At 18.8% G+C, this 27,717-nt stretch overlaps 1 protein-coding gene across 5 annotated transcripts in view; it reads left to right on the top strand.

The window, feature by feature from the left end:
• The window catches only part of LOC726880 (pancreatic lipase-related protein 2-like), a 79,862-nt gene that overhangs the window by 40,429 nt on the left and 11,716 nt on the right, over positions 1–27,717 (top strand). For 3 of the 5 annotated variants that reach the window (XM_026442631.1, XM_026442633.1, NM_001242576.1), the window contains 3 exon segments: positions 8,972–9,243; positions 13,215–13,485; positions 18,054–18,293. In XM_026442631.1, coding sequence (XP_026298416.1) covers positions 8,972–9,243; positions 13,215–13,485; positions 18,054–18,293 — 783 coding nt within the window. 5 annotated transcript variants of the gene reach the window in all.

The raw sequence follows: 27,717 nt of genomic DNA on the forward strand, positions 1-27,717 counted from the left end.
ATTCCATAAATATATTAATATTTTGTATATATAAAATGTATATTACTATTTTAATAATCTTTATATAATTTTAAAGTTCTTTCAAAAAATTGAAAAATTTTTTACTTGATGACAATTAGAAATAAGAAGAAATCTATTAAAATTTGCTATATGAACAAATAATATGGTCATAAAATTTGAATTGATAATAGAAAATATTATTAATTATAAGATAAGAATTAATAAAAATTTTTGCAATTATTAATATCAGTGAACAACAAATTATTTTATAAACATTTTTTCACATCTTATAATTGAAAATTATATATAAGTATATACATAATATATAATTACATAATATATAAAAATTATATGAAGTCTAAAAATTAAAACTTTAAAAGATAATATTGTATATAATAAAATAGATTTTAATAATATTCTATTAGCAAAAATGATAGAAAGCTTTCTAATCTATATACATTTATTTATATCTATATATATTTCGAATCTATAAAGAGAAATCACATAAGACATTAAAATATGAAGTTAAATATTTTTAAAAATATAATATAAATATATATAATATATATAATATATATATAAATATAAATATAATAACATATTTTATAATTAATCGCATATTCAAAATCTAAAAATTAAATATTTTTGGATTAATTTTTTATTTTTGAATTAAAGATTTTATTACGAATTTATTATATTTTTATATAATAATATATATCTATATATTTTAATATTTAATATTATATAACCAAATATTTGGTCAAATATATCACAGATATATATCAATATATCTATCATTTTTTTCTTAAATCCATCATTTAAATGCGCTCAAAAAAAAAAATTTTTTTTAAATATTTGTAATTTCCGCAAGTAATTGAGGAATTTTTCTTATTATTATTACTAACAAATTTTGAACTAATTAAAAATTAATATTTTATTAATTTAATTAATAAAATAATAATTTAAGACACGATCAAAATTATCTGTACTTTCTATATTACATTAAAAAAAAAAAAAAGAATTTAATTTTTTCTTTTAATATACATTTATTTAGTAAATCAGGTTTTTATCAATTATTACATAAGTAACATTGCTTAACTTTAATATTATATTTTGTTAATATAAAATATATTGTAAGTAAATATAAATGTATTGTAATGATTTTTTATAATTTTTTTTATTTATATCCGATAGATTGGAATGTGAAAATATATGATATTTCGTTAATTGTGTGCAACAGATAGTAAAAAATATCATTTGGTTTAGAAAATGATAAATGAATATTTCTCGAGAAGATAAAATTTCTTTGAGTTATTATTTCATATTAATGTTTTCTCATGACTATTTCTTTGAATCTTTTACGTTAGTATATATTTGAAATGTTATATACTTCTTGTATTAAATGTAAATTGCACTTATAAATGTAATTAGTTAACATGATGATCTAACATGATTTCTGAACATTATTATAATTTTCTTTATAATTTTATATTTATTAATTTTTCTTTAGAAAATAGTACTTTTATAATTTGGTTAATTTTTTAGAATATTGATACGTAAAATAATATACGTTAATAATATTGGTATACATAAAATAATAATTTATTTCTATATTTATTTTTGTTTAATTGGTAAACATTACTAGTTTTTATATTTATTTTTATTAATAGAAAAATTTATTATAAGAATCTTATAATATTTATTTTTCTAAAAAATTTTAAGGAACTTTTTTTACAATGTAAATACTCTATTTATATTATATTTATATTATTTATATATTATTATGTTTTCCTAAAAATAATTTACTGTATATGTTATATTTAAATAAAATATAATTTTTTTTCCTTTTTATGTAATGATTTTGTAATGATTTTTAAATTATATTTTATATCTGGATATCACATATACAATAGACTTGTATATATATGTATATGCAATAAAGAAATATATCATTTGGGACTTACTATTTGGTATATATAGCAACTAAACATTTTAATAATATAACAAATCTTATAATATAATTTTTTAAAAGTAATTTATATATAGAATTGAAAAGTTTAAAAATATTACATTTAAATATCTCGAAAACAAGACATTTTGAATAAAAAAATGTTAAATACAAAAATTTTACGATTTCAAGTAAAAGTTATAAATATAATAATTTAACAATTTATTTATATTATTATTATTTGAAATTTTCTTTTTTCGTAGAAAACTAATTATTCACAGATATTTATATTAGAGTAAAAAAAAAAAAGAAGAAGAAAATTTTATATAAAGCATTTTTTTATTAGATTTTTCATCTTAATTACATAATTAATAAAATAAAAATATTTTTTAATTTCACTATTCCGAAGTGAAAAAATCAAAAAATAAAAAATTAAGTGATACAAACAAAATTTTAATTTTTTAATTTTCTTCTTTAATAATTTCATTTTAATTGGATGATAAGTAAAAATCAAAATCTAATTTTATTTTTTTATCAACTAAAGAGGATGTTTATATTTCTCATGATATATAAATAGATATCAATATATTTCAAATATAAATATACACAAAACATCATTATGTCATGTATCTATACCATATGGAAATATAATAAAAGCAAAAATATTGTAAGCATCACAATATGTATAGTTAAAAAATTTCAAAACTAAAAACATTTCTATATTTCATCAAATCTTTAGAATATTATTAATAATGAAATGATTGTAAATAAGTCAACGAATTTTATATAGAACAATTATAAATTAAAAAAATAATTTATTGAGATAAAAGAATAATTTTCGTCACTAATCCAACACATTTTAGCAATGTAGAAGTAAAAAACATAAAGTATGATAATTGTTTAAAAAAATAAACTATAAAGTATAATATGAAACCAATTATAACACAAATTATTTCCCATTCTAAAAAAAAGAAATGAAAAAACATCAATACAAACAAAACATCAATCACTTATTTTATATCACAGCAGTCAATTTAAAAACGATTTTATCTAATTCAATAATGAACGATAGAAAAAATAGCTAATAATTGCATTATACAGAAACAAAATCAAATCTGTCAATTATTCAAATAATTTTAAACAGAATCCAAAAAATTAAAATAGCTATTAATCCAATCCATTAACATGGAAACAATAACAAATATCTTTATAATCTTATTATAATCTTTATAATAATATCTCAATAATATTTTCCACAGTAGAATTATTAACAAAAATTTCTGACAATAATAAATAATAAAATTAATTAAAATAGCAGCATAAAATAATAAACAGATTACAACAAAAAATATATGAATTCATAGTATTTATTTACATATATGATATCATTACAATCTTAGAAATTCATTTTATAAACAAAAATTATATAAAAATTCCAATACATTATACTTAGTATAATACTAAACACTCGATAGAAAAAACATAAGAAACTATTATTATTATTAATAATATTAAAAATAATATTATATATAATTATTAAACTAATATTATATATAATTATTATTAATTATACATAATATTTATATAGAATTACTATTATTCACAAGCAATTATAGTATATTTCAAATAGTAGTTCTGATCATCTATTCATATTAATATTACTATAAATTTTTCGAAATTAATTTAAATAATATTATATATATTATATATATTATATATATAATAATAATTGTATATAGATTAGAATATTAAATTATTGATTAATAAAAACTAATTAATGAAATAATAAAAAATAATTAATGAAAAGTAAAATTAAAATATATATATATATATATATATATATATATATATATAATATTCCATTAAAAAATTCAGATAATATTGAAATGCAATTGATTATTTAATTTAAATTATCCAAAAAGTTTGATTATCTATAACTACGTTTCTGATGAAAAATAATATAATATATTCTAAATTATATATATTCTAATATATTCTAGATTATATTATAGATTATATAATATAAAAAATAAAACTAAAATAAAAAGAATTAAGTTCCAAAAATAAATCAATTACAAATAAATCAAAAAAATAAAAAACAATTACATTTATCAGAGAAATCCTTAAAGAAGGAATAAAAAATTTAATAGATATCTTTAACTTGATGTCATATAAAAATAAACTATTCATTATGTGAGAATAATAACAAATAAAATTAAATAATGCTGTGATGGCATAAAATAAATGCATAAAAATTTCTTCGAAAACATTAATCTTTGCATTTTTAACAAATCTTCTAATCAAATTCTATAACTATGACAATTCAACAATATAAATTTTGGTAATCATGAATTTGTTAACAAAAACATTCATATATCAAATTATAAAAGAAGAAACAAGATTATTCATTCTAATAATCAAAATCAATAAAATTTCGACTTAATTAGTGGTAAAATAAATAAAAAATCTCCTGTCAAAGATATGATAAAATGATAATAATTTTTATTAGATTACTAAGTTAATTACAATATTTTTTAAACATATTAAAAATAATAAAAATAATAATAATGCTATTCAAATCAAATAAAAATTCACTTTCTTCGTATAAACCTTTTTTCTGTCAATTCTATCTAAAATATTAAAAAAAAATAATAATAATAATAATAATCAAAATTAAAAAGATAATCAATAACAAAAATTTAATACTTGATCACACTTGATTTAAAAAAAAAAAACATATCACAATCAAACAATTTTATTAATTCATTAACTAATAAAATCATGATAGAAACAGTATATATACCTTTTTAGACATTAAAAAAGTATTCGATAAAGTCTAGCATGAAGGCTTACTAAAAATTATGTAAAACAATATTTTCGATAACAATCAATTAAAATCTTACATAAATAGAGAATATATTATGTAAAAATAAGAAATTCCTAAGATATATAAATCACAGGAAAATATATATTAAAATTGAAAAATAAACGACTTTGCATAAATGAGATAACTAATGCTACTGCTCGAAGGATTATCTACTATCATAGGACTGTAAAAATGTTTATATTATGAGTTTTGAGTGAATAGTGGTACTTTTAACTCTTTGCAGTTAACTATAATGATATTAACTATATTTTAATGTAAACTGTATCATCATTGAATTCTATCTAGTTTTCCATTTATATTTATTCTAATTCAAATAAAATAAATTATTATCGCAAGCCTTGATTTTTCCTCTAATTTTTATTTTTCGTGAAAATGCATATTAAAAAGAGATTAAAGAGATCAATCGTCGCGTTGATGGACGGTTTCGAAGGATCTTACAGAGTCGCGACGTAGCGCGTAGGAATAAGGATCTTTGCGCTCGCTTCCACAGTCCATCATAAAACAATTTTATATACATATAATTTTATTTTAGTAATTTACTGGCTTATGAAGTGCCCGTGAGATGTTTAAATTGGAAATCTGGAAAATCTTGTTAGGAAATTATAACCCGCTTATAAATTATTGTTAAGCTATTGTAGGTATTCAAGCTGTTGAAAATAAAAGCCAGGCTGATCGCTTCATAAGTCCTAGATCTGTTCTTAATAGTATTTATATTAGATTCAATATTATTCATCTTATATAACAGATATTTCAATAATATTATATAAATATATATATATTGAATATATATATATATATATATATATATATATATATATATATATATATATATATATATATATATATATTAAATATTATAATATCACATATATGTACATTATATTGGATAATATTGTAATACATGAAGATGTAAGAAGTAGTTAATAAAAATTATTATAAAATCATATTAGTTTACTGGTTAATAACCAAAAAATTTAACTATAATAAATGCAATCACATCACTTTCTATAGAGAAATCTTAAAAATTATACTTTACAATGATAAAATATCGAAAATAAAAAAATAGCCAAATATCTAGACATACAATTAATGTAGAAATTGCAATGGAAGTCATGCAATCAATTACATTACTAATCATGATTGTAACTTATCATACTTTATTTATCATGTACTATGTAATATGATAAATAAGTGTGAATGAAAAATTACATATCATACATATCAAAAATATTCTTGTTTCAAAAACATTCATAAACTGAAGATTTCTGAGATAATTTCAAACAATAATTTCTTACGGAAAAATTTCATTATGATCGTTAACAAGTTATTAACAAAAAATACTAGCTGAGTATGTAGTTAAGTAACGTATGTGCTGCCAACCGAGCACGAACAAATCCAAACAATTCGATGAAAATGTATTGAATATAATAAATATTTTTATATTGATAAAAAATTATATTGAATTATATTATGAACAATGAATAAATAAATAAATATAATATTCAAATAATATATTCAAATAATATATTCAATACATTTTGTTTAAGATATTGTTTGAATTTATTCGTATTTAATCGGCAGTATATAATTAATGCTATTATCTTAATTTGATTAAGCTATGCATTTCGTGATTGGCTAGTATTTTTTGTTAATAGTTTGTTAATAAAGTAACGAAAGTTTTATAAAAAAAAAAAATATTGTTTGAAATTATTTCAGTTTATTTCATTTTCATTTTATTATATTATTTCATTTTCAATTTATGATTCTAATATTTTTAAGATATCTTATATAAGAAAAAATTTATAAATGTATATGGGAAAACATAATAGCTATTTGACAAATATAAATTTGCTATTTAAAATTTTGGATTAATCTATTGATTAACTCTTTTCTTACTAATTTTAATAAATTTGAAATTATTGATAACTGTTATTTGATTGTTATTATTGATAACTTTATTTTGATTTAATTTTTTTCTTTACATATTTCATAATTTGTCGGTTTTATTTCTTAAGTTATTCGTAAGAAATTTTTTGGTATTATATATACTATATCATTAAATTTTACTTATATATGTGCGTTTATACATTAGTTAATTGAAAATTCTTAAGATAATTTCAAACAACATTTTCCTTTGCAAAAACTTTGGTTATGGTTTTATTAATGCATTATTAATAAAAAGCACTGGCCAATCACAGCCTATAGTCTAGTAGAATTGCAACAATAACATTGCTTATGTATCGCAAGCAAGTCCGAGCAACATATATAAAAAAAATGTATTTTATTTAAATTATTAAATTTATTTATTATATTATATTAAAATATATCATATTTTATTTTATATATTTTTTATATATAAAAAATACATAAACATGTAAAAATATATAATAATTAAATAAAAAGTATATGCAAAGTATATAAATGAAATATATATATAAAAAATATATAATCAATTTTAATACTAATTAAAAAATTATTAATATTTCAATTTATAATCTAAATAACTAAATTTTAAATTTTCAATATTTATCATTATATATGAATTTATACGATCTATATGTACTACATAAATTTTCGACAACTATTTTATTTAATCAAGACTATTTCAATGATTCAATGAAAGATATTTTTATTAATTTTTTTAATATTACGCACAATAAGTCTATAATATTAATAAAATTAAAAAATTTTAAATAAAACTTTAAAGAATGACTTTACTAACATCAATATATTTAGAATAATAACGTTCTTTTAATTGTTAGATATCCAAATAAGTTTTTCTCCCTTTTTTTTCCAAATTCAAGATTTTATTATATATATATAAATCTGAGATTTTGAATAAATCTTAAAGAATATATATTAAATCATATCAGGTACAAGATTACATCTCAAAATATTCATTCTTATTCTCTATAATCTTTTTCCATCTAGTGGGTAAATTATAAATTCCATTCCAAAAATGACGGTTGCTTGTTTGTTATGAAGTTATCAATATATTTTCGGATATCTTTTTTTGAATTGAAGTGCCAATAATTGATGTTGCAAATTCCGAAAAAGATAGTTTGACAGAGCTAAGTCTGGAGAGTATACTGCATGTGGCAAGACTTTCCATCTCAACGCATAAATTGTATCCTGCGTTCCTTTTGTAACATATGACACTGAACATTGTGTTGCAAAATTATGTGTCTTGTTCTTTGTCTAATAAACGTTTCTGTTTTAGCTGATCGTATAAATTTATTAATTGATTTTAATATTATTCGGCAATTATTGTTCTTCCAGGTGAAAGCAATTCATAATGAATGATTCGGAAGTCCCATCACATAGATAGCAAAGCTTTTTTGCAATATAAATTCAATTTTGGCACTGAAGTCGACAGTTTCCCAGGATTAACCCATGATTTCCGTCGTTTGAGATTGTCATATTAAACTTATTTTTCATCGCCAGTAACAATTTTGTGCAGAAAACTTTTTCTTTTATGCCGTGAAAACAAAATAGCAGAAATCTCGAGTCTTTTTTTTATTTATTTTGCTTAATTCATGTGAAATCCATCGTCCTAATTATTACCAAATAATTACTCAATTATTTCAGTTAGATAGATACTGCTTATTTAGTGACTCCTAATCTTTCTGTCAATTCTTCTTGTGTCTGGGTTTTTGTTAAGCAATTCTCTCTAATTGACCATCATCAAACTTTCTTAGTGCACCTGAACGATCGTCGTCTTTCAAATTAAAATTTCCGGTTTTAAATCTTTGGTTCTATTTTTTGCATCTTTCAATGCTGCATAAACCATTTCAGTATCTTCAACAGCTAATTTCCTGAAATGCAGAAAATAAGCAGTGACGCAAATAATACTTTTCGCATGCCATATTGTTTGAAATTATCGCACTGGAAATTTTTAGAAGAGCGGTCATCACGATTCTTCTTAAAAACAAAAGAACGCTGTTTCAGATGGCATCATAAATGGGAAGTAATTCAGTCAAAAGTTACAATTGTAGAAAAAAGGGGGAAGGAAATTATTCGCACACTTAATACAATATTAATAATTATTGTAGTATTACATAGTATTAAATAAGATTAAACAAAATAACTTCATATATTTTAATTTAAATAAGATATGTTTTTCATTTTTTTTATAGAATGGTATATGTGGCGATGTTATGAACCATATGGTTGCTTTTATATTGGTTCACCATGGTCGGGAGAACATAGACCAGTATCAACATTTCCAGATCGTCCGGACTCTATAAATCCTCGTTATTTACTTTATATTCGTGAAATCATAGAACAACCGCAAGAATTGAAGATAGATAAAGACGAAACTATTCATGATTCAGCTCTTAAAAAACAGAATAATCTTTATCTTATCGTTCATGGATTTCTTGATAATGGTGACAAAACGTGGGTTATGGTAAGTACGTTAATATATTTATTCTTAATATTTATTCTTTATCAAGAAGATAGCATGTGCATTATTTTGATTCTATGATTTGATGCTATGAGTAATGAGTAAAATTTGATAATATAATCAAATTTCGGGACTTGTATATGCAAATCATTTAAAAATAAGCATATTTTTTATGTCACAATAAAAAAATAATAAAAATCAAAATGAAATAAAGTCATAAATTCATGTTTAATTTAAAATTAACTCATATTTAATAAGTAGATTGTGAATTTTTACATAAATATTTTACATAATATTTTTAAATAAATATATATTTCATATTACATTGTATATTTTACATATTTTACGTAACATAAATAAATATATTATATATTTATCTTTTGATAATAATTTTATTTGCATGGTAATAATTGAATATTACAAAAAAATATAATTATATTCTAATTATTATATGTAGAATGAGATATCTAATTGAGTTATTTTGAATATCTTGGCTATTATTGATGATAGAAAGAAATATGTCAAACTTCCATTTTGAGATATAATTAAATTAGTTTTTTTATTGATGGATATAATCTAATAAAAATATAAACTACATTTTTGCTATAATTAAATCTTATAGAGAAACTAATCTTTTAGTGTGTTTTGAGATAATGGTCAGGAAGAAAAAATGATATTTAATATTTTTTAAATAAGACCTAAATAAGTATTAATTTTTTGTTGAGTTCTTATCAAATTAAATTAACATTTAAATCAATTTAAAAATATAATAATAATATAATAATATAATATAAATAAAAAATTTATTTCGAAAAGAAATTTCGAAAAAAGAAAAGAAATGAAAAAAATATTAGAAATATTTGATATTATTTCAAAATATGTTATAAATGAAAATTTATATTTTGATTATAAATATGTTTAAAATGATATCCTTCGAAGCACTAATTAAATCATTTAGAAATTACAAATTTTTTCAAATATTTAATAATATTAAAAAAATAAAAATATATATTGTTCTATTCATTAATTACTCTTTTAAAAAAATATTAATTATTGATCAATTTAGGACTTGCATGTAGATTTTTCATTGTAGATTTTATAAATTTTTATTAAATTATATCTTTATAGATTTATATAAATGTTTATAGATTTTCTGTAATCTAGATTTTGAATTTTATTTTTAGATTTTTTCAATATATATCTTTATATTTAATTATGTCTTTATTATAATATTACAAGAGAAATTTAATTAAAACTACTGATTTAATTTAATTATAAGTTAATTTTTTTAAATCGTAAAATCTTACTTTTTTTTCCCAATTTCTTTCTTATCAATTTTCAAATGATCTTCTTTGTTCTTTTTATATATATTCTTTTTATAATGCAGTTTTTTTTTATTATTCTTAGGTTTTTAATTTATGTGAGTACATAAACGAAATATGGAATAGATATGATATTTTATAAAACTTCATATGACATATTCTAATACAAATGATCCTAATGGTTCATTGAATGAAAAATGATAAATATTATTTGAATATATAATGAAATATGAATATGTAAAATATAAAATCTCACATTTGATAATTTATGTCGAAAATTAGATATTAATAAAAAAATAAAATTAGATATTAAGAAAATTAGAATATGTGTATATATATATAAGATGTTCATGATGCTATTAAGTTAACAATTTTCTTATAAATATTTTTCTAAATAATCGCATCATTATGTCAATTATATCATAATAATCAAATATAAAAATTAACCAAAATATATAACAAAAACAAATTATATTTAAATGGAATGTAAAATATTAGCAAAATCAAAATTTAAGACAATGTAATTATATAGCATAGATATGTGTCGATGAGATATAATAAAAGCCATGAGTAAGATCTTAATCTTTTAAATGTGGTAGCATATAAACAAACCAAAAAATTTTAATAAACTAAATTTTAATAAACGTATTAATAATCAATTGAAAATTTTTGACTTTTTAACAATACCAATTATTCTTGGAAATTCGAAATTTTAAACTTGACTTTCATCCAATTATAATCGGAAAACGATAAATTATTTAAATTATTGATATTAATCTAATAGAACATAATAATAAATATAAATTTTTTTTCAATACTTTTCAAGAAATGAAACGAATCTTGAATATTTTTAATAGAATATTGTATATTTTTTATTATATAAGAATTTATTTATATATAATTTACAATTTAAATTATTTTATATATTTATCAATATCAAATCAATTTGAATAAATTGAATTTATTCTGAATACTTATTATCAATTTGACATGTTGTTTTTGCGATTGTTAATTAATCTATTAATTAATTGCAAACATTTTTTTTAATTGACTAATGTGATTTGTTTTAATTATTATAATTATAGTTGGCTTTTTAAAATAATGTAAATTAGTAATTGAATTATGAAATATATTAATATATCTAAATATATTATATAATATATTTAGATATATTAATATAATCACGATAAAAATTAACAGTCAAACATATTAACAAAATATATTAACAAAATTAACATATTCAAACATATTCATATTTGCTAATATTTTTCAATTTATTAAAAAACTAAAGATTTAAAAAAAAATTTAACCACATAAAATAGAACAGATTTTTTTGTTGAAGAAAAAATTAAAAGAAAAATTAGATAAAATTATTTTTGTTTACAATATAAAAGCAAAATAGTTTGTCAGAATGAGCGGCAATGATACTAATCACAATGATATTGCGATTCCAATACTATAACATTAGATAAATGACAGCTTTATTGAGTACTACTACACATACATATAACTGCTGCATGTTTTATCAAACAATTTTTTTAATTTACTTACTTATAGCTATATTATTACACTATATTATATTACTATATTATATTAACTATATTATCTTATATTATATATAGTAAACTTATGTATATAATATATTATGTAATATATTACATAATATTATAATATTATATTATAATGTATGTTTATCTATAATTATTAATATATTATAATATATAGTACACATAAAATTTGTAAAAATTTGTTGTACATTGTAAAAATGTATAATATTATTATATTATTATATATTATATATTAGATATTATATAATAATATATAATTAGATATTAATTATATATTATAATTATATATTATATAATTATTAATTATATATAATTAATTATTAATTATATAATTATTAATTATATATTAGATATTATATAATAATATATAATATATAATATATATATTATTATAATATTATTATATTATATTAGCTTTCCGATTAATCTCGTGGATTCTTCGGAATTGGTTACTAATTATAGGAATTATGCTATGACTAAATTTTTATAATATTAATATGAAGGACTACTTCATGTTTATAAATTGGCAGAGAACATAAATTATAGTTCCAAGATTATAATTATATGCAATATCTATAGGGTCTGAATTTTCTCTAAGTATTTTTTGTTTGAATTTATTTAAATTCTAGTTTTTTCAAATTTCAATGAGAATAGGAATAATTTAAAAAAAAAATATGAACTTAATTGATTTCATGATTTATTTCATGTATTGTAAAATGACAAGAAAGGTGATCAAGTTTTAATTCTATATATTAATTTTTGAAACAAATTATTATTTTTCTCTACAATTAATTTCTTACAATTGTAATAAAATTTTTATTACAAGTATTTCTGACATATGAAATTATCAAATTTCATTCTTAATTTTCATTTTTTTCGTCAGTAAGAGTTGTTTTTTTATTATTATTATAATAATTATATTATATTATATAATATATTATATTATATTATTATTATTTTTATATTATATTAATTTTCTTATTTATAATTTTTTCGTTATTATTCGTTTATTACATATTAAATTGTTATTATTCATTATAATTTTAATTTTATTTTACTATTATTAAAAAATTATTTTTTACAGAGAACTATGAAAGAATTACTAGAAAAAGAAGATTGTAACGTGGTAATAGTGAATTGGATTGCTGGTGCAGGTCCGCCATACACTCAAGCCGTGGCCAATACAAGATTAATCGGTGCAATGACAGCTCGTTTAGTTTATCAATTGATTGAAATTGGAGGAATAAATCCTTTGAAAATGCATTGCATTGGACATAGTCTTGGTGCACATACTTGTGGCTACATTGGATACACTTTGAGGAAAAGATACAAATATAATCTTGGAAGAATTACTGGTAAGTCAAAAAATTACTGTAGAGTTTGTTATGAGCAAATTGAGTAATTTGAATATATCAAAAAATGTTCATTAACTTAATTAAATAAATTCATATATATTTAATAATCAATTATTAATATATATTCTATCAATATATATTCAATTATTATATATATTTAAAATTATTATATATATAAATGATTAAATCTATTTATTTGAACAGAAAATCTGATTATTTAAACGAAAAATTAAAAGTATATATAAAGATAAATTTGGTAAACTTTTATTATATAAATTTATTCAATTACACATCAATTATTTATCAAATTACATATCATGACAAAATGATAACACATCATTAAAATTTTTGTTGTTTTTCGAAACTAATATATTTATATAAAATATTCTTTTGTTGATAATATAGAAAAAGATAAATTGTAGTTTAAAATTCAATCTACAAATTTCATTTATTTATACAAAAAATGATTAATAAAATAATAGCATAGATTTTTCATAAAATATATTACCAGAGTATTATTTTTTGATAGTAGAGTTTCTTATGTCTTTCTTTTCATTTTCATATGTTAAATTTGAATTCATAAATATTATTTATCATGTTAGATTTACAAAATAAATAAATACAAAATATTAATTTTTGTTATATTTATGAAAATATTTCAAAAAAAGTAATTTTTTTCAAATTTTTATCAAAAATTATTATCTAATATCAATTTTCAAAAAATTTATTGAAAATATTTATTGTAATATTTATTGAAAAATATTTTTATTTAATTTTCAAAAAACTATATTCATGAATATTTTTTTATTCTATTAGATTTCTATTTGAAGAAAATAAGCTCAAATCTTCAAAAAAAACTTCATTTTTATTGTTAATAAATTTACTACAAATGCATAGAAATAAAGCAATAATTTTTTTTTTATTTTATTATATATATAAATATTATATATGCACATACACATACACACACACACACACACACACACACACACACACATTCAATCTTACTAATCTAAAATGTTATGGGATTATATATTTTGACTTGCTCTTATGGATTTCGGTAAATAGATTGATTGAGTGTTATACAACAATTCAACTAATGAATTTAAATAATTTATTTGTATCATAAAATTATTTATTTATGTATTTATATAAAGTGGTATAATATGTTAATATATATTGCAATTTACTAAAATTTATTTTAGTTAAGTTTTTATTAAATAAGTTTTTATAATAATAATTAAATAATTTTAATTATCTACGTACATTATATATATTATATTACACTGAAATTCATTTGAAATAATCAATTATATATAAAAAAGTATCAGTATATTTACTTTCATTCTGCTACGCAAACGATATTGCAATATGTATATCAACTGAATATTCTCGCTCTTTCACCGTTTTGCTTTATCTAATATAAACTTAAATGCTTATAATTCGTTAATTAAACCTTATTGGATATATGTGTATATGAACTTTTTTATCATTTTGCATCATTTCTATCTTCTAAAACTGTCCGACATTTTTATAAACACCTTGTGCATCTAAGACAATATATCAGTATGCGATTGTTATTTATCTGTTTTTATAAATATATCATGATAATCAGTATACAAATCTGCGAAATATGACAATAAAAAATAAAATCCTTGGGTAACTAAAATTACATATGATTGTTATAAAAATAGATAAATAATAAATAAGAATAAATCATCATAATTTTGATCATTATACTTTCGATCCAAGGTTTATTTTATTTTTATAAAACCATTTTTTTCATAGTATTCTTATAAAATTATAGATACTAAGTGCAGTAATTATTAATTTATTAGTCATGTATATATATATTTTATTTACAAACTATTGTGATGAATTATATAAACAAGTAGATGGTACATTGTATACATATTCTTACTCAAGTTGGTAATAACAATTATAGTGATAACAGTTATATGACTCAGACTAAATGAAGACTTGTATTAATAATATTTGTACAAATACAATTCAATATATAAAACTGAAATTTTTTTAATTATATTATATCTTAAAAATAAATAAAAATCCAAAGCAAATTTTATGTATTATGTATAATAAGAAATAGTAAAATTATATAAAAAATAAATTGTTAGTAATTTTTTATTTTAATTTTCAAATATTGATTTTTACAAATATTGATTTTTAATCGAATTTTTTTTTTATTTTTTAATTAACATTTATTTAATATTCTAAAAAATTTCGTCAATCATTTATAATTCATAAAACATAATTTTTGTACTTCTTATTTTTTGTAAATAATCTATTATATTCTATTAATTTAATTTTTCTTTTTTAATTTAATTTTACTATATCATTAACTAGTTTATTTATCAATTCTAATCCTTTAATAAAATTTTTAATAAAATTATTTTTGGATTAAGTTAAAAAATCAGTTTATAAAAATTGATTATATAATTTAAATCTTATAAAGAATGCTTTAATTTTTTAAAAAAAAAACAAATTATTTAATCTTATTTTAAAAAATTTGATGTATTTTGTCATTTTATATTGAATTGAATTTACTTTATATTATATTTATATTTTTATTTGATTAAAATTACTAAAACTAAGACTAAAATTCAATTTAAATCAATCTTTTTTTTTCAATTTCTTTTTTTCATTCAGGTGTTAAATATTTTTAATACTTAAAGTTTAGGGATTAATTCTAAGCAATAAAAAAGTCAATAATTTTTACTATTATCACTATTGCTTAAAATATTAATAAATAATAAATATAAATAATAGTACATTATAGAGATAATTGGAGAAAATGTCAATAAAATAATTTTATTGGAAATGTTTTGCTTATGACTTTTTTCGAAGAATTCTATTTTAATTTTCTTTTTCGAAGATTCATTATTTGTGAGTACAGAGAAAAAAAAAATACTGCTATTATTATTGTATGGAATTATATTATTTTCTTTTTTTCCCAATGTTGCCTAATATATTATTCAGTATAAAATCCTAAAACTGAATAATTTTCAATGAAATAAATAAATTAATAATAAATTTAAAAATAATATAAATAATAATTTATAAATAAATTTACAAAATTTTTTAAAAATAATATGAAATTAAAAAAAATAAACTAATAAAATTAAAATTAAAAATAAATAAAATATTCATATAAAAATAATCAAAATATTTTAATTTTTAAAAACAAATCAAAAAACATTTTTTTAATTTCATTAGGTTTTAAAAATTTTTTTTTAATAATTATCAGAAATAAGAAAATCTTCACCGATTTTAATGATTTTTGAATATGTATTGCTAAAGAGAATAAGATTTTGATATTTTTCGATTTTTTCTTTTATATATTATCATCGGTCGATTTTAATTATAAATATCGAAATATTTGCAAAACAAAATTGCTATTTTTTAGAATTTTTTTTCAATATATACGTTCATGATTGTGTGTGAATAAATACGATCATTATTTATCTATTGTTTCTATAATGTGTACATTTTAAAATGTATAACGGGTAGACTGATTAAAAATTATTATGGATTATACATATACATAATAAAAATTTAAAAATAAAATATAGAACAATTTTCGAAGAAAAATTATAATTGTAATTATAATTTTTTTTTTAAAATTAAAATTATTAAAATTAATTAAAATTATTCGTATACTTATAAAAATAAAAAAAATAAATTGTCAAATATTTTTAATCATATTTTATTATTATTTTTTTTAATAATTAATTTCTAAATCATATTTTGTAATATTTTATGTTTTTTAAAGCACTATTATTTTTAAATATCAAAATGTTTTTAAAAAAATCATCGGATATTTAATAGGTAATACGAAACATATATTTATATATATTTATATATGTATATATATTTTTTTAATTGTTTACACGAATTGCTTATGTTAAACTTGTTATGTGACTAATGAAATCAAATATCAATACCGTGATCGTCTAAAATATACTATTAAGTTTATATACAAATTAATCATATAGCAAATATTGCCTTATGAAAGAATTCTTATCTTTATTTTTATGAATATTGGCATTTTGTATTATGATAATAATGTTAATAATCATGATAATATTGTTGATAATATTGTTTCTTTTTCTAAAATATTGTCATGTTAATAATTGAAAAATCTATAAAAAATTTATTATTTTTTTCTATGTTAGTTGTAGATTGCCTTTTTGCTTTTTATTAAGTCTCAAAGTTTTTTTCCGAATCTATACTATTCAAAAAAAAAAAAAAAACTGTGTAATTTATGCGAATACAATTCTCTTTTAACAATAGTATAGTTATTGCCACTTTTTCGAAATTTTAATTTGCGATTTTATTGAACATTAACATATTATGATAATGAGTTATTGCAAGATATTAAGTGTGATGATATTTATTTACTGATTATCGTATTATCGTATTTATACAAATAGTTATATATTATATATATAATATAATATATATATATATATATATATATATAAAATAAACAAAACGAAAATTATTTAGTAATTCAATGAAATTTTTTATGTTTTATTTTATGTCTGAAGGCCTTGATCCTGCTGAACCGCATTTCAGCAATACGTCCACAATGGTTCGACTTGATCCAACGGATGCCACTTTTGTTACGGCTATTCACACCGATTGCAATCCTTTTATCAACTTAGGACTCGGTATTACTCATCCTGTCGCTCATATCGATTTTTTTCCAAATGGAGGTCGCAATCAGCCTGGTTGCAATGAAGGTGTATTGAATTCTATCACTTTAGAACGTGGAAGTTTCTTTCGAGGTGAGTTTTTTTTTTATTTTTCTTTTTCATATATTTTTATATATTTTTTTTTTGTTTTATGATTAACTACTTGTTTTAATATTTTATTGTAAATATTTATTGTAAATAAAGTATATATGTATGTATAATATTAATAATTATTTTAAAAAAATACATTTTTAATTTGATAATCTTGAAATATATTGTCAAAAACAATATTTTAAATATTAATTTTTCCTATATATATAATCATCGTTTATAATGTGATATCAGCCTCATATTTAATTTTATTATATCTGTTATATTATTTATTATATTTTTTCATTTTTTTATGTTATAAAAAAATTTTAAAGAAGTTCTATTGGAAAATAAAATAGAAATTTTTCGCTAAATAAAGTCGTTTATATAATCGTCAACTGTTCTAATATTTATATTTTCAGTTAATAAAATCACAATTGTCATATATAATGTCACGAACGCATCACGTATTAAGCAGAATTCAATATAGTAAAAACTATTTGCAAATGATTCGAAAATTAAGATCGATTATTGATTAGGTGTAAAAAAAAAGTTATATTTTATGGCCATTGAAATCGGCGAACTTCATTGATAAATTGATCTAATTGATAATTATTATTCAATAATATTATATATATTATTATATATATTGTTATAATAGTATATAATAATATCGGAAAGAATAATTGTCTATACAGTTTTGCAATAATTTAATTTGTTTTTACTTTTTAAAATAGGATTAGTGGAATTAGCAAAATTTATGTCCTTTAATTCACCTCTTTTCTTTCTTATTTTTCTACTTTAATATATTTTCTATAGTGTTAATAATATTGATATTAGAAAAATTAAATATAATATTTTTAAAAATATGTATTAACAATAATATCATGTATAATATTGTTAAAGTCTAAACTGAATGATTTTGAATATTATACAAAACCTCAAAGATGCTTGAATTGATGATATTACTCGAAAAATCATTTAGTACTGTTCTGTATTGTACTATCTGAAGAATCATCTAAAATTGTACAATTATTTGTATTATAAATTTGAAGTGAACGATAATTTATTTTTAACTATTTATAAGTACTGATTGGCGACTAAATGTAATGCTATTCTAATTCTACTCTATTGATATGAAATGAGTTCTATTTGCTGAATTCTATTTTATTCTATTGATTGATCTGATCTGAAAGACTGTCGTAGGCCTTGGTGTTTCAATCATTATTTTCTGAAAATTCCAAGAGGGATTTAGGGGAATTAATCGCATTAAAGAATAATTTCAAAAGATGGCCTCTCGCTTCGCAGTGTACAAGAGTTTGCGATCGCTCCATTACAAAATACTACGTGCATAAGTGTAATGTGTGATCATTTCCATTTTGATTGTTGTGAAAATCTGGAAAGCATTAGAGATCTGTTCTCAATTGTAAATTATTGCTAGACTATTGAAAATGTTCAAACCATTAAAAATAAAATCCAAGCTGTCTGACTGCTTCAAAAATGTTGATTTTGTGCTTAACAGATATAAAAATATTTTTAGATAATCATGAAATTATCTTCATGTATGTACATTATTGTACATACATATTTTATTATCAATTTATATAAAATATGCGATTTTATCAATTATTAATATATATATATATATATATATATATATATATATATATATATATATATATATCGAAATATAATAAATGCTTAATAATAAACTTGAAATTAAGAAGCAAATGCCAGATTATATAACTCTTTGCACTCCAAGTCTGTTTCGCTCGCTCGAACTCCAGACGATTTGAACCCGCGCATTCAGTGTATTCATTGCGTTCGGTGGAATTTCTTACAGATAATTTATGATTTTATATACAAATTAATGCATAAAATTTTTATATTTTAATATTTTATATATCTTTACATAAAGGAAAAGAAATTATTGAATATTAAAGTCTATATTGTTGTTTTGTGCGTTATTGTATGATTATTAAGATGCATCCTCGGTTTGTCAGGGCAAGTAGAGTAGTACTTTTTCTTCTAATTTTTTTATTGCATAATTATTTATTTTGTGCACTATTTCATTAATAAATTCATTAGTAAAAAATAGTTTAAAAAAATCTAACGGTTCATTTATATTCGAAGATACTTGCGGTCCTGCAGATTTTTCGTCGGATACAAATTCTATTCTTCGCGGTATATTTTCCGATTCTATACATATTATCCATTTGGAATTTTCTGTATCTTCTGCTTATATAATATCTTGACTACAACTATTGCTTTCACATTCACTATCTATTATTCTTATTTTTCGCCTTCTTATATCTCTTATCTCATTTCCATATTCATGGTTTTCTCTTTCATTAATTTCTTTATGAATAGAAGCAATTTCAATAACGAAAAATCAAACTCATCTTCATTTGAACTAATTTTATTAACTCATTTTATGCTTACGAAACTCAAAAACTTTAAAAATAATATTTCTATTGTCATGATGTCAAACTCAGATTAATGCCAAAAATATCGTTTGACTCACAATCACGGTCTAATTTGAGATAAAAAAATCTAACCATTTAATAATATATTATTCTACATCTTATAAGACTATAGATAAAGAGCTTAGAATCCTATTATGGAACGATATTCTAAAAAAATCAAACATAAATAAATATTGTCGCTGTTCAATGCCGCATCAATCCAAGTGATGTCGGAGAGTCATCACTGGAGTTACGGCATTAACTCAAGTGGTGACCAAGAATCACCGTTGAAATGCAAAAGGTTAACAAAATATTATCAATATAATAATAATTTAAATAATAAACAAATTTTCAATTTCAATTATTTTTAAACATATTACAAAAATATTTAAAGATCAATATTTAAATTATTTAAACAACTTTACTAAACACATTAAACAACTTTATTAAACATATATACACACACACACACACACTCACATAATCGCTCGTATTATTACAATGAATTCTGCCTATACGTATGCACTTATGACATAAATTATTTTACAGTGTTATTGGTTATTTTACAGTGACCGGATAAAATAGGTCACCCAAATCCAATTCTTATCTTTTGTTTATAGTTTATATAAACTGAGGTTGGATGAACTTACTATTAATCCAATGAGGCGCAGTAGATATAAACAAGTGCACGTGATCGACGTATGGACAAGACAGGACCGATTCACAGATTCCAGATTCCTGCGAATTAGGAAATAAGAAGGTATCTTTGTGAATAATAATTTGTTCACTTCGAATATAATCTGAAATTGTTCGTATTAATATAAACTTAATGAAAAAAATAAATTTCGAATCAATATTTGATAAAAAATTATAAATTATTATAATTTTGTAGAAAAAAATCATATAATAATCAATTTAAATTTATTTTAAAACATTAAATTCTTATTTTCAACAATCTTGAATTCGTTTTTTTTTTCTTAAATTGTTTTTATATCATTAATAAATAGGAAAGTAAGAATACTTTTCTTCTTAAAAATTTAACAAATTTAATCAGTTATAAAAACTCTGAAAAATTTTTTTTAAATTTTTTATTAAATAGATCTACATAATAGATTTGCAAAATTGAAATTTTTTCTTTACAAAAATCTCTCAAAATTTGTTTTGAGATTTCTTTTCGCCATATTATTAAACTTTGAATATAGTTAAAAACAGCGAAAATTTAATATTTTCTTAATCCGTTATCTGATTTTGAAAATATTTAAAGTTCAAAAATTAGATAAAAAAAATTGTATAGCAAATTTTAAGAAGTCATGAAGGAAAAATTTTAAAGTTACCGAACGAACATGATATTTTTTATCAAAATAGTTTAATTTTTCTATGGCATATTTCTGCAGAAGGAGAATCATTTGCCACCAGTGGCAATGAAAATAATATAATGGCATGTATTTTCTTATGGAAATTCACTGGAGGGAAATTGAAACACTTTTGATAATAAAGGAGATATACATTGTGTTTTTTCGGTAACTCTATTTTACATATTGTGGATTCAATTATAAAAAAATTTTTTTTAATATTTTGATTTAATTTTTAAAAATTAAAAAAAAATATCTTTTTATTTGTTGATATATAATTAAAAAAAAAACAAATTCAGAATTGTGAAAATACAGATATAAAATAAAATTGATTGTTAATTTTTTTTTATGAAAATTATAATAATTACAAATATCAATAATTTTTCATTAAATATTAGATCATTTATGTTCTTTACTATATACTGTGTAAATAATAAAAGAAATGAAATTACAAAATAAATTATAAACAATTAATATTTTTTATTCCAAATTTAATCAATATCAAAGTTCAAATAAGAAAATATCAAATTTAAATTTATTTCAAAATTTTTTATTATATTTTTAATAATGAAATTTAATCGAAAAATTTATTTTCAATTTTAATAATTACGATAATATATCTTTTTTTTTTCTTTGCTGTATTCGCTGCTTCATAGAACAAATTCTTCATAATTTGAAACTTTAATGTTATAATGTCATGTATTAGAGCCGTTTATTTTGAAAGTGGCTTAAGTCCATTTATTTTAAAATCGAAATATTAAAATTTTAATAAATTTAAAAATATTGATAACATAGTTATAATAATGTAATATTTCTGGGTTTCTATATAATTTACTAACTTAATTAGTATAATAAACATTATTTAAAAAATAATACTTTTTTGATTACTAAATAGATTACTAAAGAATACTACTAATAGATTACTAAAGAATAATTTTAAAATTATTTTAAAATTATTTTTAAAATCCTTAAAATCATTTTTAAAATTAATGAAATAATGTTTCTACTTACTAAGTATATAATTAATAAAGTCTATGAAAAAAATAAATTTTCTTTGAAATAAAAAGAAATATATATAGTTTTATGTTAAAAAATTAAAAAATATCTAATTGTTATTCACTATTAAAGAAATATTACATTTAAATTAATATTTTGCAATTTATAATTCATTTTGCATATATGGCATTTAAAATAGCATTTAAAATAATTAGAGTGTATTTATAATATACATAATAATATACATGATAATAATAATAATATTGATAATAATAATAATGATAATAATAATAATAATGATAATAATGATAATAATAATGATAATGATAATAATGATAATAATGATAATAATGATAATAATATATGCAATAAATCCATTAAATCATTGTAATTTTGTATTGCTTAGTTTTGCTTTTTATGTCAGTTCAATATTATTAAAATTTTTTGGCTCAATGAGGTAGTAAATTTAGAGTTTTAAATAGTATATCCTCATTCATTGATTTTTTACAAAATATTTTATATGATTCAGTTCTTAAAAATCTTATTTAATAATATTTTTAACCAATTTAATCTTATTCCTATTACTATTTTTTTATTGCCTTCTAAAAATTGCGTTTTCTAGAGGCTTAGTAAAAGTGAAATCCTTTTGTTTCATTTTATTTAGAATAAAATAACTTTTTTCGACATTTTTTCATGACTTAACATATTCCTAAGATAATAAATTGTAAATAATAAATTGTTTCTTTTAACTTTCTACAATTTCGAAATCATCATCTATCATTCAGTAAGAAATTAATGGCCTGATGGAATGAACAGAAACTCATGACCAATGATATTTATTTAGCAAATTGGACTAAAAATTGTCCAATCATGTCAAAATTAGTTTTGTATTTTTTTTTTTTTTTTTTATCCTAAATGTATATTGCTGTAAGCTATAACTTGCTTTTCATTTCTAAGATTTTTTAGATGTTTCAGGACACAAGATCCTACTTCTTGTAAACTTCTATGATGCAACATTTTCATCCCAAAGATACATAAATATAATTGTATACAATAAACATTATTGTTATGGAAATTGTACGTAAAAATTCAGATTTAAAAATTATATACAATTATATTAAATACAAATTATATTTTCAATATGTAATTGAAATAATTAACTTTGAGTAAGGCAGATTTTTTAGTAGTAGTATTTTTAGTAGTAAGTCGAAAGAAAAAAAAATTGTAATCAGAATTATAATACCAAATCTTAGTATTTTAAAGATTTTCTTGCTAATTTTATCTTAAAAAAAGCTTCATATTCTTCCATAAAATTTATATCTTCTTCGTCATTATTTAATGCCTTAAGTTTATTGTTTAAATGATCACATCTTTGGCAAATCTTTCCGTGGCTGATATATTTCCGATGGAAATATAAATTAAAATCTTTTTCAAAGATTTTCCTATAAGTTTATTCATTGAAAGTTATTATTAACTTTTATTTTATTATTTTCTTTATATTTAAGCAAATATACATTTTTAATTATCTTTAATGTATTGTATTTATCCTTACATTTAAATTGGGCTATAAGAATTTTTTATTAGAATTGTAAAATTTATAATGAGATTTAAATTGAGAAAAACTGTGATTGTGAACAGATTTTTTTCTTCTTAATTTAAATTTTTCTGAATGATCCATTCACATCATTTTCTATATTTTCAGATTTTAAAATATGTTTTACTATTACTATGTATTACTATTCTTCACATATTATGTATTACTTATATTATATATTACTTATAAACATATTCAAAAATAATTTTTTACAAATGAGGAATTTTCTATGAGCAATAAAATAATAGATTCCTTTACTATTTCTTAACTAACCGTCTTTTTTTGATAGTTGCGTTTAATAGCTTTTTAAAATAATATATTTTACTTATTAAAATAACTTAAATTTTAAAATTTATTAAAAATCTTTTTTTTTTCTACATGGAAATATTTTATACAACTCTTTGAACAATCTTTAGAATACCCTAGCATAATTTTTTCATTTTGAATATAATATTTTTTTTTTTGTATTCCGTTTGATTTTTCCGTTTTAATTTTAACGTTTTCTTGATATATTTTTTTTATGTGGAATCGTTTGAGATTAGTTTTACTTTCTGTTGATGAAATATGTTTCTATATGATTCTTTATTTTCCATTATTTCCAAAATTACAATTTAATATTTTAAATCATCTTTAAATCATTTTTTCTGATTCCAAAAAAATTTTTTTCATATTAATTTGCATGAATAGAATTTCTATACATAACAAAAAAAAAATCAAAATTTCATTAAAATTTTTTAATAATAATTATGTGAACATGTATAGCTAAATTTTTTTTTTTTATTTCATCATTTATATTATTGTTTGAGGTAATTTGAGGTAATTTTAAAATTGAACAATTTCAAATATGTTGAAATTTATATATTAAAAACAAAGCAAAAATTAAGCAATCCAAATTTAAGGAAATTTTAAAAATAAGTAAAAGTTCTTAGCCTGTAAAACAATAATGTTTATCATTTTGTCTTTCAAAGCAGATTGCAAAAGAATAATGCATTCTTTTCTACATAATTTGTGTAATTACGAAATGTATCATAGCTATGTTACCGTTAAATAAATTATCTGTATCAAATTATCAGACAAAACTTTAGAAAAGAATAGATTACGCATTCAGTCACCATTATCAATTTTTATCATATTGATGATCTTTCTTACTTACTTGTTTGTATTACTATATTATATTAAAATTATATATTTAATAAAATTATATTATTATTTAAAAAATCATTATCTGAGTTAATCGAACAATAATATTTTAATAATAAAACATAAATTATTATTATCTCTTAAAATTATTTTTTAAAATTTTGCTGCAGTATATTTTATATTTGTTTGAAATTTTTAAAATAGGATTTAAACTATATTCAAAATAAAAATTTTAACATTCTATTAATCAGCTAATTTTCTTTTTACAAAATCTTAGTGATTTTAAATATATTAATTATAAATTGCTTCAAAACATAACGATAGAAATGTAAATATTAAAATAATTAATTTTTTGGAAAATAGATTTAGACCATTTTCAAAATAAATGGCTCATATTTTAACATAATTTTTTATTTGACCATATTGATCTAATAGAATATTATTTATAATATTAATATAATGGAAGGCTAAATAGCTAATTAAAAAGCTAAATATGTAATAATACTTTTTATTTTTGTTATTTCATCCACCGCATAAAAAATTCTTTTATTATATGCAATCCAATTTTTATTAAGCAAATTATTATACTTTTAAAATATCAATTTTTTAGTATTTCTTTTTTGATTATTGTTAATATTTTTTCAATTTTTTCCAATTTTCAAATATATTTATAAATTATGAAAACTATTTCTCAAACAATCTTAATTCATTTTCTCATAAGTGTTTTTATTATTTATTTTGGAATTCAAAAATGCATAAAGCATTATTGTATTTATCAAAACTTTTATCATATATAATAATTAGTTATTTCTCCTTATCAGAGAAATTTTTAATTATGATCTACTAATTAGAAATTTATTTAAAAATACTGCTCAAAAAAATTTATATTCAAGTTCTTTGATTTTATCCTTGCTTTATCCATTCTTTGTATGGTTAATAATAATCTAAATAGTATACATTTCTTCTCTATAATAATGACGTATAATATTCGTCATTTAAAAAGATATATTCTCATTACATAAATTTAAAAATAATATCTTTTAATAATTTATATAAAAAACTTTTAAAAAATTTTGATAATATGTAATTAATTAATAATTAATAATAATAATTAAAAATATTAGTAATTAAAAATATGTAATTAATAATTTAAGATAATATGCAATTAACATTAATTCTGGGAAATTCGATATAATAAAAAAAAATTGATATACTAGATGATTACTATGATTTCTAATTTAAAATTGTCCATTTATTTATTAATTTTTTGGCAAGGTTTTATCCTTTTTAAAGATGATATTTCTTTTTCAATTCATTTTTAAATAAATTTTCCAATTTTTTTATTTATAACATTTAAATATTTTTCCCACTTACATTGAAATATGTTTTTTTTTATATCTTTTTTTATTTGACGATTTTACTATATTTTTCGTTTAAAATCAGAATCCTTTCAAATTTTTATATCTTCAATTATAACATAATTATAGTATATACATTTTTATGATTTTCAATATTTTGCAAATAATAACATATATTAAATTTTATATGCAGATTCATATAAAATATACTTTTTTTAACATAATATAATATACATTATATAAAAAGCAAGCTTTTAATATTTTTTTTTCTAAGAAGTATTTTTATCATAAATGATGATATAAAAAATAAATCAACAAAATTTTTAAATTTTATAAAAAGAATTTTTATTATATTTATATGCTAAATATAAAACTGATTGTAGAAATTGTCTATTGTATATGATTTAGAAGATAAATGTATAAGAATTATTGATTATTTTTACTATATTTGTGAAAATATATTAAAAAAAGCAATTTTTTTAAATTTTCAAAGAAGATACTTTAAATATATAATATGTAAAA

The sequence above is a fragment of the Apis mellifera genome, linkage group LG9, assembly GCF_003254395.2.
Source record: "Apis mellifera strain DH4 linkage group LG9, Amel_HAv3.1, whole genome shotgun sequence".
In the NCBI taxonomy this organism is placed as follows: Eukaryota; Metazoa; Arthropoda; class Insecta; order Hymenoptera; family Apidae; genus Apis; species Apis mellifera.